At 50.5% G+C, this 12,535-nt stretch overlaps 1 protein-coding gene across 2 annotated transcripts in view; it reads right to left on the bottom strand.

Moving 5' to 3' along the window:
* dnmbp (dynamin binding protein) overlaps nucleotides 1-12,535 on the bottom strand; it is a 57,815-nt gene that overhangs the window by 30,182 nt on the left and 15,098 nt on the right. For both annotated transcript variants that reach the window (XM_062525901.1, XM_062525900.1), the window contains exons 2-4: nucleotides 10,036-10,201; nucleotides 9,744-9,866; nucleotides 5,096-7,678 (exon numbers count right to left, since the gene is read on the bottom strand). In XM_062525901.1, the coding sequence (XP_062381885.1) occupies nucleotides 5,096-7,678; nucleotides 9,744-9,866; nucleotides 10,036-10,198 (2,869 nt within the window). In that variant the 5' untranslated portion in view covers nucleotides 10,199-10,201. The remainder of the gene's footprint in view (nucleotides 1-5,095; nucleotides 7,679-9,743; nucleotides 9,867-10,035; nucleotides 10,202-12,535) is intronic.

The raw sequence follows: 12,535 nt of genomic DNA, 5'->3' as shown, positions 1-12,535 counted from the left end.
TCAGAGCTCCGCCGGGGCTCCATTTATGCCCCATGAGGGGGCAGCAGGGGGTCTTACCCTCCCTCATTCCCTTGCTCTCAGTCGGGCAAAGCCCCTCAGTGCAGGGCTTTCTCTCTCTCTATCTCTCTCTCTCTTTCTCTCTCGCTCTCTCATTTTCTCTTTCTCTCCCTCTCTCTCTCTCTCTCTCTCTCTCTGTGAGAACCCTTCTCCCAGGGGAGAGGAGGAGAGATGGGAGGAGATGGGAGGAGAGGAGAGGAGTGGAGTCACCTCAGCTGCAGGAACTTGAGAGCTCCCCGAAGACAGAGCTGGGGAGACAATGGGAACCGGGGAGAGGAATGAGTCTGTAGAGGCCCTCTTTCTTCTCCCTCTCCACTCTGCTTTCTATGCAATCGCTCGCTCGCTCCCTCTCTTTCTCCTTCTGTTCTGTGTTCATGAGCCCCTACCTCTCTTCAGTTCAACATATTTTCTGCCCATCTCTGTTGATCTCTCTCAAAACTCCTTCAAATTCTTTACTTTCTGTTCCATTCTCCCTTCTCCTCTATGTTTTCCAGTCTGTTCAACACCTTCTCTCCTACATGTACAACCTTATCCAATATAATGTATAGTTCAGCTCCTCCTGAAAACAATACAAAAATAAAAAAGCAATAACACCTCCCTTCCCTTCCTCTCCTAACCAGCCCGCAAGGCTCTCTCGCCTCGAGTCAAGTAGCTGCCCCCAAATCACAGCCGCCGTCGGCTCCATGACTTGCCACCTTCCGAGAAACAACAAGCCGCTATTGTTCTCCTCCCACTGTGATGCACCGTAACACACCCTGTCAGGATGTGGGGAGGTAAACACACACTTTCTGAAACGTGCGCAAAGGAGAGACCAGAGAGGGGGGAAACCTGTAACTTTGACTGGGGAACAACACAGGCACTTTTCCTGGCTCCTCGCTGTGCACACTATTGTGTTGTGCTTTGTGGTGAGGCAGAGGCACCCACCAGCTAATTATACACGGGGACACATAATGATAGCAGGGAGATAAGTGAAACTTGTGATTAGTCCATGATCCAAAAGGCATAATGTCAAGTTGGATTGGATGGAAAAAGTAAAACTGAGTTGGCCTGTTGTTGGTTTATAGTGGAAAGGATCTGTGAAGGAGGAGTAGGAGGGGCCCTGAATGACTCGGGTGATCTTTGGTCTTTGAGATAAAAGTTTCTGCTAGCAGTCGCTTGTTAACATAGGGGGTGTGTCTGACATAGAGGTCAATTCCAGTATCAAAGATCTCACTCTTGGAAAAAGTCATGTGACTGACCAGAAGTATAATATTACTAGAGACATTAGAGAAAGTGTCAAGTGTGTATATTTTTAAAAGACAGCACAAACACTGTCAATGAGGTCAACTGAAAGTCCAGTGAAACCTGTTAAATAGTCATTACAGACACACCTATGCACCTTGAAGAAAAACACACTTCAAAGCAGCAGCTAGCTGGGCAGAGCTTGAGTTGACCAGTCCACAGATCCTTTTGTGGACACACAGATAAAAATGTCAGCCATGTAAAATAAATACTGAAGCCATTGCAGTGCCCTGATAACATTCCTCGCTGCTCCCCTAGTGATACCAAACACAAGTCGCATTGCTCATACAAAACCAGTCGGAGTGTACACAGCTGTGTCTGCCACTGTGTGTGTGTGTGTGTGTGTGTGTGTGTGTGTGTGTGTGTGCGTGCGTGCGTGCGTGCATGAGTGTAAGCATGTGTGTGTGTGTGTGTGTGTGTGTGTGTGTGTGTAAGCATGTGTGTGCATCTGTGAGCATTTGAGTATGTATCTGTGTGTGTGTGTGTGTGTGTGTGTGTGTGTGTGTGTGAGAGAGTTTGTGTGTGCATGCGTGCACGTGTGTGTTCCTGCCTGTCAAAAACCTCCCTGGCCTCAAGGCTTGGCTTCAAGCTGCGAAACATGTGAATGCAAGTGAGACTAAGATCCTCAAACATTGTTCTCATACCACAGACCATCTATACAACAAGGGACAACCAACCGCCCACACATATTCAGCCAAGTTAAAACAGAATGGGTGCAGAGTAGTACAATATAGTGTCTGAACATCCCATTAATCATCACTCACTCAGCACACAAACAAACCCAAACTCAAATATACACACACACACACACCGCACCCTGACATCGACTCAATTCATTCACAACAGGCATCGGTATGCAAACCCAGCATAGGCACTACTTAGCCATCAAACCAACACAACACTCCTCTGGCTCTCTTCTCCTCCATATGTCCAACCATCATCCGCTATGCCCTGCCGGTCCTACCTACCTGGCCTGCGTTGGGGGGCGCGTGTCCCCAGGACGTGGCTGAAGAGGGCCGTGAGCCGCACCATGGGCTTGAGCAGCGAGCCCCAGAGGCGAGCCCGCACCCCTGACCCCGCCGGTGCGGTCATCCTCGTCCTCCTCGCTACGCTACACGGCCGCCGCGCTGCATCCCCCGGCTCTCCCAAAACCACTACTGACAACTACTACGACACTCACTGCTCCAAAAACACTGGAGAAGCCCCTCGGGAAGGGAGGGATGAGAAGAACATGGGAGGGAAGGAAAAGAGGGAAAGAGAAAAGAGGGAAAGAGAAGAGAGAAGAGAGAGAGAGGCCTCTCTCTCACCATAGGCCTGGAATGCACCTCATATGTATGTGAGAAAGGCCGTGTTGGCTAGGCTCAGCATTCCACACCCCCATGTCGTGCAATGGCTAAAGGCAATTAAGAGTCCATTAGCTTGTGCTAATAAGTCCTTGCACACCATCCACACTCTTTGGGGGGGAGGGGGGACTCTGTGAGTTGAAGGGAAAGTATGAACATATTACCTTTACTGACTGCAGACTCCTGTCATCACAGTACATCTTTATCCATGCTAATAAAAAAAAGCCACACCAGATAAATCAGATTTTAGAAATCAGCTAATGGCAAAATGAGATGAACCCAACAAAATTAGGATATCAGTGAAACAAAGTTAACAAGCACTGAAACCGGGAGGTCAGAGAGAGATCTCATAGACTGATGTGGCTGCATTTGGCAACAGCCCTCCCACAGCTTGAATCTCTCTGATGTCTTTAAATCATAGTCATGAGGGCAGGTCTGAGTCCAGTCAGACTCTCTTACCCAACAAGCATTTGCATGTATTCACCCCCATGCTGGTGTTCTGGTGTTTACAGTGCTATGACTCAACACTGACTCAGAGAAGCAGAGATACTTTCAGCTTCCTTATCACTATCATGGCAACAAATCCCGCCATGGATATAGTGCTTCCCTTTGGGAAAACCCATCATAATTCACATCTTCTGTCCTAGAATCTATGCCAGGGGAACTTCCAACAAGGTGTGGAGATGCACTCCTGGAGCATCTGAAAGTAAGACACTAAAACAAAGAGGACTCTAATGCACTTCCTGAAGTCCCAGCAAGCAAGCTGACCCCTGTGTTTATTGACCTCCGACCGGCACATTCGTGCCAACTGCCAATTTATGTGTCAGAATCAGAATCAGTTAATTATTCAATGAATTGAGTAATACTAAACGCCTAGCATGCCTACAGCCTTTACGGAGTGAAGATGGATCTCCTGTAGTCATGTGTCCACATTTACAGCACATATTTCCCTTCAGGCCAAAGAATGCGCCGTCGACATTCCGGGAAGAGCCAGAGCAGGACAATATGGACATCCAGGAGACCCAGAACATCACACGTGGGTGCTGGGAGCACTACAGAGACCCCTGAGAGAGAACGCATGACCAGGGAGAGGAAGGGAATACAAACGGGCGTCTTTGAAGATGAAGGGGGAGGGTGTCCTTGAAACTAGTATGTTTCATAAGGACAAGTGGTATGAATGCTGGAGTCGGCGTAGCAATTTATGTTAAGCAACTATGTCCGTCAAGCGTAAAGAAACCCTGTTGACTCATATGCTTCATGCCATTGCGACAGGAAGTGCATTGGTGAGTTAAAAGGTGTGACAAAAAACACACCCTGTTTGACATTTACTTCACACACAGACACACACACACACAGTACAAAACAAGTCATATTTGTGACATGGCTCATATGTAGTTTAAAGGTTGAAGTCGTGGTCTAGAGTTTGTCATTGAGGCAGCAATGAAGATTGCAGAGAAACAAAAACACCTGTCTCTTCCCATGAGTGATGAGCTTAATAAACGCAGTCTACTCTTTCCAAGACCACAGCGCAATTCACACAGAGATCGTGACACATTCAAATGAGACCTGACCGCAGGGGATCCTGTCATCCAGTTATTCAAACGAGGCCAGCTTGCCAAACGGAGAGAGAGCTGCATGCAGATCGAGAGTGACTGAGACTCCTCTGCACTGATTTATGGGAGGACAATGGGGCAAGGAGGAGGAGGCTGCAAAAACAAGCTCAGTTTTACAGTAATCTGAAACCTGCTGAGTCATGTTTATGAGTCCTGCCCATCACCTGAAGCAACCCTTGCCTATACTGCAATGGAAATAAGACAGATGTCTCATACATATTCCAAGAATTACTTCGGAAGACAGCTATTATTAAACCACAAAAATGTGCAGGAGTCAACAATTGCACACTATTCTTTAGAAGTTTGTTTCATCTAGTAAATGATTAATTATTAATTTCATTGTCTTCAAGTGTCTTCAATAACATGTACCCTTCTTGATTGTAATCCAACATACTTTTTGCATTATTCAGCAAATTTCAGTTATTTTGCTTGCTGTTGTGCCGCTGTGCGTATGTGTGTGTGTGTGTCTGTAAGCGTGCACTCAAAAAACTGCGGCGCTCTGTAAATCGTATACAAACCAAGTGGCCCAGACAGAGCAATTCACTATTCCAGCCAATCAACATCATTGTTACAGAAGCACTCAAAGAAGTGGTGTATCCGACTGGCCATTGAGTTCAAATATTTACAATCTTTATTTAAGTTTGCGAATGTCTCCTTTAAAGCATCTCAACTGTTTCCACAAGTCTGTGCTGAGTGAGGTGAGTGTGACATGTGTCTACATGGGTCTACATGTGTCTACACGTGTGTGTGTGTGTGTGTGTGTGTGTGTGTGTGTGTGTGTGTGTGTGTGTGTGAGCTCACCTTGCAGCTGCTGCTGCTCGAGCGTGAGCGTCTCCACGGTGTAGTTGCAGAACTCCAGGTTCTCCATGGCCTGCAGGCGCGCGGCGGCGTCCTCCTCCTCCTCCTCCTCCAGCATGGCGCTCAGCTCCTGGGCCGTCTGCGAGTACGCCTCGATGTCCTGCTCCACCTCCTGCAGCCGCAGCAGGAGCCGGTACTGCTCCCTCTCCCGCTCCTCCTCCTGCTCCTGCTGCAGCTCGCGCTCCCTCTCCAGCGCCTCCTGCTCGTCCTCCACCTGCTGCTGCAGCAGCTGCGCCTCGATGCCGTACGGCAGCGGCTCCGGTTCCGGCTCCGGCTCCCCGAAGGGGTCTTCGTCCTCGACCTGGTGCTCGTCTTCCTCAGGGGTGAAGAGGAGGTTGGGAGGGGGAGCGGGGGGGCGGCCGGTCCCCGGGGCGGGAGGTGGGGGTCTGGGGGCGGGGCGAGCCGGTCGGAGTGGGGGCGGTGCGAGGCGGCCGTTAGAGACGGGGGGAGGCGCCGGGGGTCGCTGGAGTCGGGGTCGTGGGGGAGGCGGCCGGAGGGTCTTCAGGCGCTCCAGGGAGGAGTAGGCCGAGCCGGAGGGCGACGAAGACGAAGAGGAGGGTCCCTGCGGCATTAGGAGGCGGTCCAGAGGCGAGTTAGAAGAGCCACGGAGGATGTCGCTCTCCGAGCTGAAGTCCATGATGGAGAAGTGGCGCGACACCTGCGATGCCCAGGGGTCTCCCAGCTCCTCCTCTCCTCCTCCGACGCCTCCGCTCCCGCCGGGACCGGGCAGGACGCTGTCGAACTCCAGCAGCTGCTGGGACAGCTTGGCCTCCAGGTTGGCCGGAGAGCCGGTCAGCAAGTCGAGCGTGTGCGCGCTGGGGAGGAATCCGTTGGAGCTCCGGCCCTGCGACTGCTGGGAATACTGGGAATCAAATGAGGCTTGTTGGGATTGGGATTGGGATTGGGATTGCGACTGCGACTGGGACCAGAGGCTCCAGCGTTCGCCGAGGCTCCCCCGGTCGGCTTCGCTGGCGCTGGCGTGGCGGGCGAGCTTCTTGGGCTTGCCCCGCGGGTGCCCGCTGGAGCTGAAGGCGAACGAGCCCCGGGAGAACGGGCCCTTGCCGTGGTGCTTGGCCCCTCCGGCGGCCGCGTGGTGGTGGTGGTGATGATGGTGGCTGCTGCTGCTGCTGTGGTGCCCCGACCAGGAGGAGGGGGCTCGGCTGAGGAACCCGCCCAGACGGGAGCCTCTGGAAGCGGGCGCGGAGTGAGGGCCGGGGCCCATGGAGGAGGTGGACGAGTGGTTGACGCTGTTCTGCCTGCTCTGGCTCAGCGCTTGCTGGCTGGGCCTGGGGGGCAGCTGGGGCCTGGGGGGTGTGGGACTCCCGGAGCCGGTCCTCTGCACCGCCCGGTGGCCCCCCCTGTTGGGGCCAAACGCTGGGGGCGGGGGCCGAGTGCGTGGGGGTTTCTCCCCTGCCTGTGTCTGCTGGGTTGGAGCAGTACTACTAGTGGTTTGAGTCCCAGTTCTCTCCCTAGCAGAGGTGGTGGTAGTGTTGCTGGAGCTGGTGGAGGAGGGGGAGGGGGAGGTGGTGGTGGTGGTGGCGGGGCAGGTGGAGTCCTCCATCCACTTGCCGCTGTCCTCCTCCCGACGCTCAAAGTAGTCCAGGTCCCACACCGTGTGGTCCTCCTGGGTCTCCCAAACGTTGCCGCTCTGCTGCAGTGCATTCTGGTCCTCCTCACCGCCTCCGTACTCGGACGCGTACTTGTCCACCACCTCGATCTGTGTCGTCGGGGGGACGTCGCCGGCGGTCTCGGCGGCGTGCAGGAAGGCCCGTCCGTCGTCCTCCATCTTGACGAAGCGGTGGGGGAAGATGCCCCTCTGGCCGCGGAGGACCCCCTCCAGCCAGCCGTCCTCCAGCGTGTTGACCACCCGGATGCGGTCGCCCACGTCAAAGTCCAGCTCGCCGGGCTCCATCGCCCGGAAGTCGTACAGCGCCACTCCGTAGACACCTTCCTCTTCCTGTTCTTCATCTTCCTCGCCCAGCTCCCGCTGTTGCGCTCTCTCCTCCTCCTCTTCCTCCTCCTGTGCCCTCTCTACCTCCCTTGCTATCCTCTGCTCTTCCTCCTCCTCCTCATCTTCCTCGTCCTCGTCTTCTTCCCCTCCGTGCACCTGGTAGTAATCGTACTGTCCGTCGCCGGCGCCCTGCATCAGGTCGTGCGGGTCGTCGAGGGTGCGCAGCGGCGCCAGCAGCTCCACGAAGCCCTCGGGGAACGTTCCGGAGCGCCCGTCCAGCTCGCCCATGAACCAGCCGGGCTCGGGCAGGCCCACGATGGTGATCAGGTCGCCCTCGCGGAAGTCCAGCTCCTCGTCCAGCTGGGCGTGGAGGCTCATGAGGGCGCGGGCCATGCCCAGGGCGTGGGGGGGCAGCTCGGAGGCCTGGGCGGCCTGTGCGGCCTGCAGGCGACGCGAGAGGCCCGACAGGTGGAGCTCCTTCATGCAGGAGCAGGGGAAGAGGCCGCGGGCGCCCCACGCATCGCGCCCCCGCTGCCAGCCCGCATTCAGACGTCCCTCCACCACCACCACATCACCTGCAGAAAGGGAGAGGGGGAGGAACTGATCAACATACACTGAATCTCATCTGTACAGTGTATGCAATTCAGTCATTCATCCAAACATACAGTATATGAATATGTACAGACACACAGATACAAATGTTATAAATAAGTATGGAAAAATGTTTTTTTTTTTACTTCAAACATCCAGTTCCTCAGACACACTCATGCTCAAACTCACTGACCTGGGATCAGTGGTATTAAGACGGAAAAAGGAGATTCCAAAAACCACACAGAAGTCACACACAAGCCACACACACACACACACATAGCCCTGAGCAGGCAGGGAGGTAGGGAGCGTCCTGCCCAGAGAGGTCAGGAAGGTCGCATTCCTCTCAAACTCCGTTCCCCACCCACTATTGTGTCTGAGACAGAGCGTGGAGCAACTCTGGCCCAGTCACACTAATGAACCAACAGAGGAAATCAAACTCATCCAAACCAGGAAGCCAAGAAAGAAACTACAACAACACACCACACTAGCACACTGTACAGGAAACAATATCTGTGGTAGAGACTAAGTGGATTTTTGGGGTGGTGGACACAGGAATCCACAGGGAGTCTCTGGGGTTTAATAGTTAGGTCATTGCGTAATATCAATCTGTACCGTATTGCTATGGAGCTTAGAGCTAGATACGCTTATGTAAGAATGCTGAAGAGCACTCTACTCTACTCCACTCTACACACAACAGCTCATAGGCCCACAGGGGCACCTAGTGGTCAACTAAAGATACAGTCGGGAGAACACACACACACACACACTCACACACACACACACACACTCATATACACACACCGGGGACACACACACACACGTCTAAAATGCTTCCTGAGTCTGAGTATGAATCTGCTGCAGAAAAGACCATGTGCAATCACCACTGAGTCGAATGAAGCCACAGTCAGGGACTGTAGTATATTTGCACATTAGGCAGCCTCTATGTCTAAGACTCGGAAATAGAGGTTTGGAGAGAAGTTATAGTGGAAAAAATGTGCACATCCCAGGTCAAGGTGCAGAACAAGGGTAAATCATAAAAATGGAAAAAGGTTCGCACACTTGAAATCCTTCTTTTTTTGGTTTTATTTTCTCTTTTCTCTAGCACAAGAATAACGTTTTGACCGTGTGGTCTTCTTCAGATTCACCTTCTTGGAGAGAAGTTCTCAGACAAAGCTGAGACTAACGTGAGAATGTATAACTCACTTCTGAGCCCACGGGTCATTACAGTCTCAATTCAAAACCGACCCTGAGGACTAAGCTTTGAATGTACACACCATTTCTCATAAAGAAACAGTTATGTATAAACACATCACAAGATTCATTAAACTAGAGAGGAAAGTCTTTTGAACTGAACATGAACTGGAAATGAACCAGGCAAGCACTTCTAGAGGACTAACAGGACCAGAGGAAGACTAAACTATAAGATCACAGTACCTTTACCTGGCTTGTGGGACATTACGCTGCTCAGTAAAAAAATGAATTAGACTGGGGCAGAGGGGAGGGGAAGAGACATCCACAGATCAGGGTTAGTGTGACACAGCTTCACAGGAACTCATCAGAGTACCTGCCACTCCTTTGGCTTGCTTTATTGCACCTACATAACCTAAACCATGTGTTTGGCACCATGCACACATTAATTTAGTGCTTCATTTCCGAAGTGTAAATGACATAGAAATATTCTGTGTTTTTTTTCTATTCCAATAAACATTCTTTAAACACAAACTATTTAAGCACACACTTGACACACTTTACAAATGTTTGGACAAATGCTGTGGGTGAGTGTATCAGAAAATAATGCTAACTCACCATTACAGCAAAAAGGAAAACACTTGGACCTAAGTACCCTGTTACCCTATAATTTACTCCAGAGACTTAAATGACTCTAATCCCATTTAGCTGGAATTGGACAGAAGAGATGCATTAACATAGTTCACCCCGCTGTGTCGTTACCCTATAATTTACTCCAGAGGGTAAAACGAGCCCGAGAGCTACCTGTGTCCAGGTGTGCATAAGGTGCACTCGGACACTAAAGGTCAGGTGAGGCTTTACCTCTCTTCAGGTTCAGGTTGCCGGGCTCGGCGGAGCTGAAGTCATTGATACACACGAGAAGCTCATCTCCAGGCTTGGTGCTGGGGATGGTGACCGCCTCCACAAAAGTGCTGGGAAACTGACCTGGGAACAGGGAGAGAGAGAGAGAGAGAGAGAGAGAGAGAGAAAGAGGGGAAGAATGATATTGTAAAAAAAGAAGGATAACATTTAAAAAAAAAGAAGGATGCGATTTTCAAAAGAATAACAACATGCAATGCAGAGGTCCTTTATTCTGGGTTTCACTCCTCGATACCTGTAACTCCGTCTTTTTTGCCGAGCAGCCAGAACTCGTCGACCACGCTGAGAACCTCGATGACGTCGCCCACAAAGAGAGGGAGCTCCTCGGAGACACTGGGAAGGAACTCAAAGATGGCGCGCACCACCAAGCCAGCCTCCATCTTCACATCTTCATTCATCACCTTGGGGTGGAGGGTACAGAGAGAGAGAGAGAGAGAGAGAGAACACCATCGCTTAGTATCAATAGTTACATGGTAATACAGTACACAGTAAATTCAAACTTACAGAAAGGAGAGTGCAGAGAATACAATGTAGCAACTATGAGAAGTAAAGGGGTGTCGTTAAGAATGTAGGAAAAGGGTGTGTGTAAGAGATGTGTAAGAATGAGCCTCAGTGAGGTCACTTTTCCATTTTCCAAATGCTCTCTGAGAGGCAGTAACCAGTTCTGTCCACTAGGTGTCTCACTTCCTCAGAGAGGAGGAAGGTGCAGATTTGGGCTGATAAACAAACTGCACACGTAACAATAACATTATCAAATACCCTCGGCTGCCTGACAGAGCCATTCGATCACACTCTAGAGCCCCAAGATTGGGTGCGGTATGGGAAACAGAAAGCCCTGCTGTCCAAAGTTAACAGACGCCAATGAGTCATAAAGTCCAGTGTGTGAGTGAGGGTGCATTTTTGTGTGTGTGCGTGTGTGCATGTGTATGTGTGTGTGTGTGTGTGCATGCGTTTCTGTCTGTGCGTGTGTATGTGTGTGTGTGTGTGTGTGTGTGTGGGCATGTGTGTGTGTGTGTGTGTGTGTGTGTGTGTGTGTGTGTGTGTGTGCATGTGTGTGTGTGTGTGTGGACATGTGTGTGTGTCTGTGTGTGTGTGTGTGTGTGTGTGTGTGTGTGTGTGTGTGTGTGTGTGTGTGTGCATGTGTGTGCGTGTGTGCGTGTGTCTGTGAGCATACTATGAAGCTTTTTCTGGGCATGTCCTGAAATGCATTGACAAGTCTTTTAAAGTGAATTGCTCCTCCCTGTTACAGAGTGCACTGCACCACCCTGAGACCAGCACAATCAATCAGCAGCAACATGGAGGTCTGAAAGCATGAAAACCCACACATGCTCACAACACATCTCACATAATCAAAGAATGGATCATTTCATTAACATCATCACACTGAGTTTGTTTGTACTTGTGTGCAAGAGGGATTTTGGAAAGATGGGATGAGAAGGGGAAGAGAGAGAGAGAGAAAGAGAGGAGAGGTAGATGTTTTCACTCCTACACTGAAGTATTTATCTTTATATTTCATGCTGGAGATAAGAAATAGAGATAAGATTCTGACTGTCTACAACAAGTTTCTATACCCATTTGTTTTGCTTTCCTTCCTTTTTCCTTTCTACTCATTATCTAGGAATGCATCTCTGATACGTGCATGTGTTTCCTTGTCATGACAACTAGACGTGGCTGAAATGTGTTGGTTAACTGTCAAAAAAGGTACATGGTATCTTTCTCTTTAAATGTCTTTTTGTAAGAGAGAGAGAGGGTGTGTCTGTGAGAGAGAGAGAGGGAGAGAGAGGGAGAAAGAGAAACAGGAGGAGACAGAAAGAAAAAGAGATGGAAAGAGAGAGAGAAAGAGAGAGAGAGAGAGAGAGACTGAGTGGCCAAAAAGGAGCAGACGAGGCCACATGTTGTAGGGATGAATGGCCTCTCTGTGTGGGGTGTGTGTGTGTGTGTGTGTGTGTGTGTGTGTGTGTGTGTATGTGGGTGTGGGTGTGTGTATGAGAGAGAGAGAGAGAGAGACGCCCCCCCAGCCCACCCCCAGTCGGACAACAGGTGACCCTCCTCTAAGACCACTAGCCAGGCCTCCCCCTTTAACCACATCTCCATGACAACGCTCACCAGACGTCTGGCTGGGTCTAGCCAGGTGGATATGTGCGCTTCGTACGAGTGTGTGCGTGTGTGTATGCATGTGAGTGATTCTGTCTTTCTCTGTCTCTTGAGTCAGAGTCTACAAAAATAAGTTGTTTACTCAGTATGTGTGTGTGCTTGTGTGTGTGTGTGTATAAGAAAGAATGGGAGACTCTGTAGCTCTGTGCCTTGTGTGACGGTCTGTTTGTGCGTCTATGTATGCAAGTATGTAAACAACTAAGTGGGTTCCTATATGTACAAATCAGTGTGTGTGTGTGTGTGTGTGTGTGTGTATATGTGTGTGTGTTTGTTTATGTCCATCCGCCAAGTAGAGTGCTGAAACAGTGTAAGACTACTCCACCTCTCCCACACAGGCTTACAGAAACGCAAACAGACTAATCCACGGAAACCAGAAACAAATGAGGTCTCTCTTCACGTACAGTACATTCTGAAAAACAATCCAGACCTTTCATTCAATTCACTTCATCACACCTTTTGAGTATCAGACTACAGAAATGGGAGCATGCTTCTGTCAAGAGAGGAAACCAGTTGACAAATATCCCAAGGCCTTTTTCCTTGTTTACATTTGCAGTGAATGCATACTGAGGAGGAGGGGCTGA

The sequence above is a fragment of the Sardina pilchardus genome, chromosome 22 (genome assembly GCF_963854185.1).
Source record: "Sardina pilchardus chromosome 22, fSarPil1.1, whole genome shotgun sequence".
NCBI classification, from domain to species: Eukaryota; Metazoa; Chordata; class Actinopteri; order Clupeiformes; family Clupeidae; genus Sardina; species Sardina pilchardus.
Note: the sequence above shows the minus strand (reverse complement) of the source record. Positions and strands in the feature narration are given on the sequence as shown.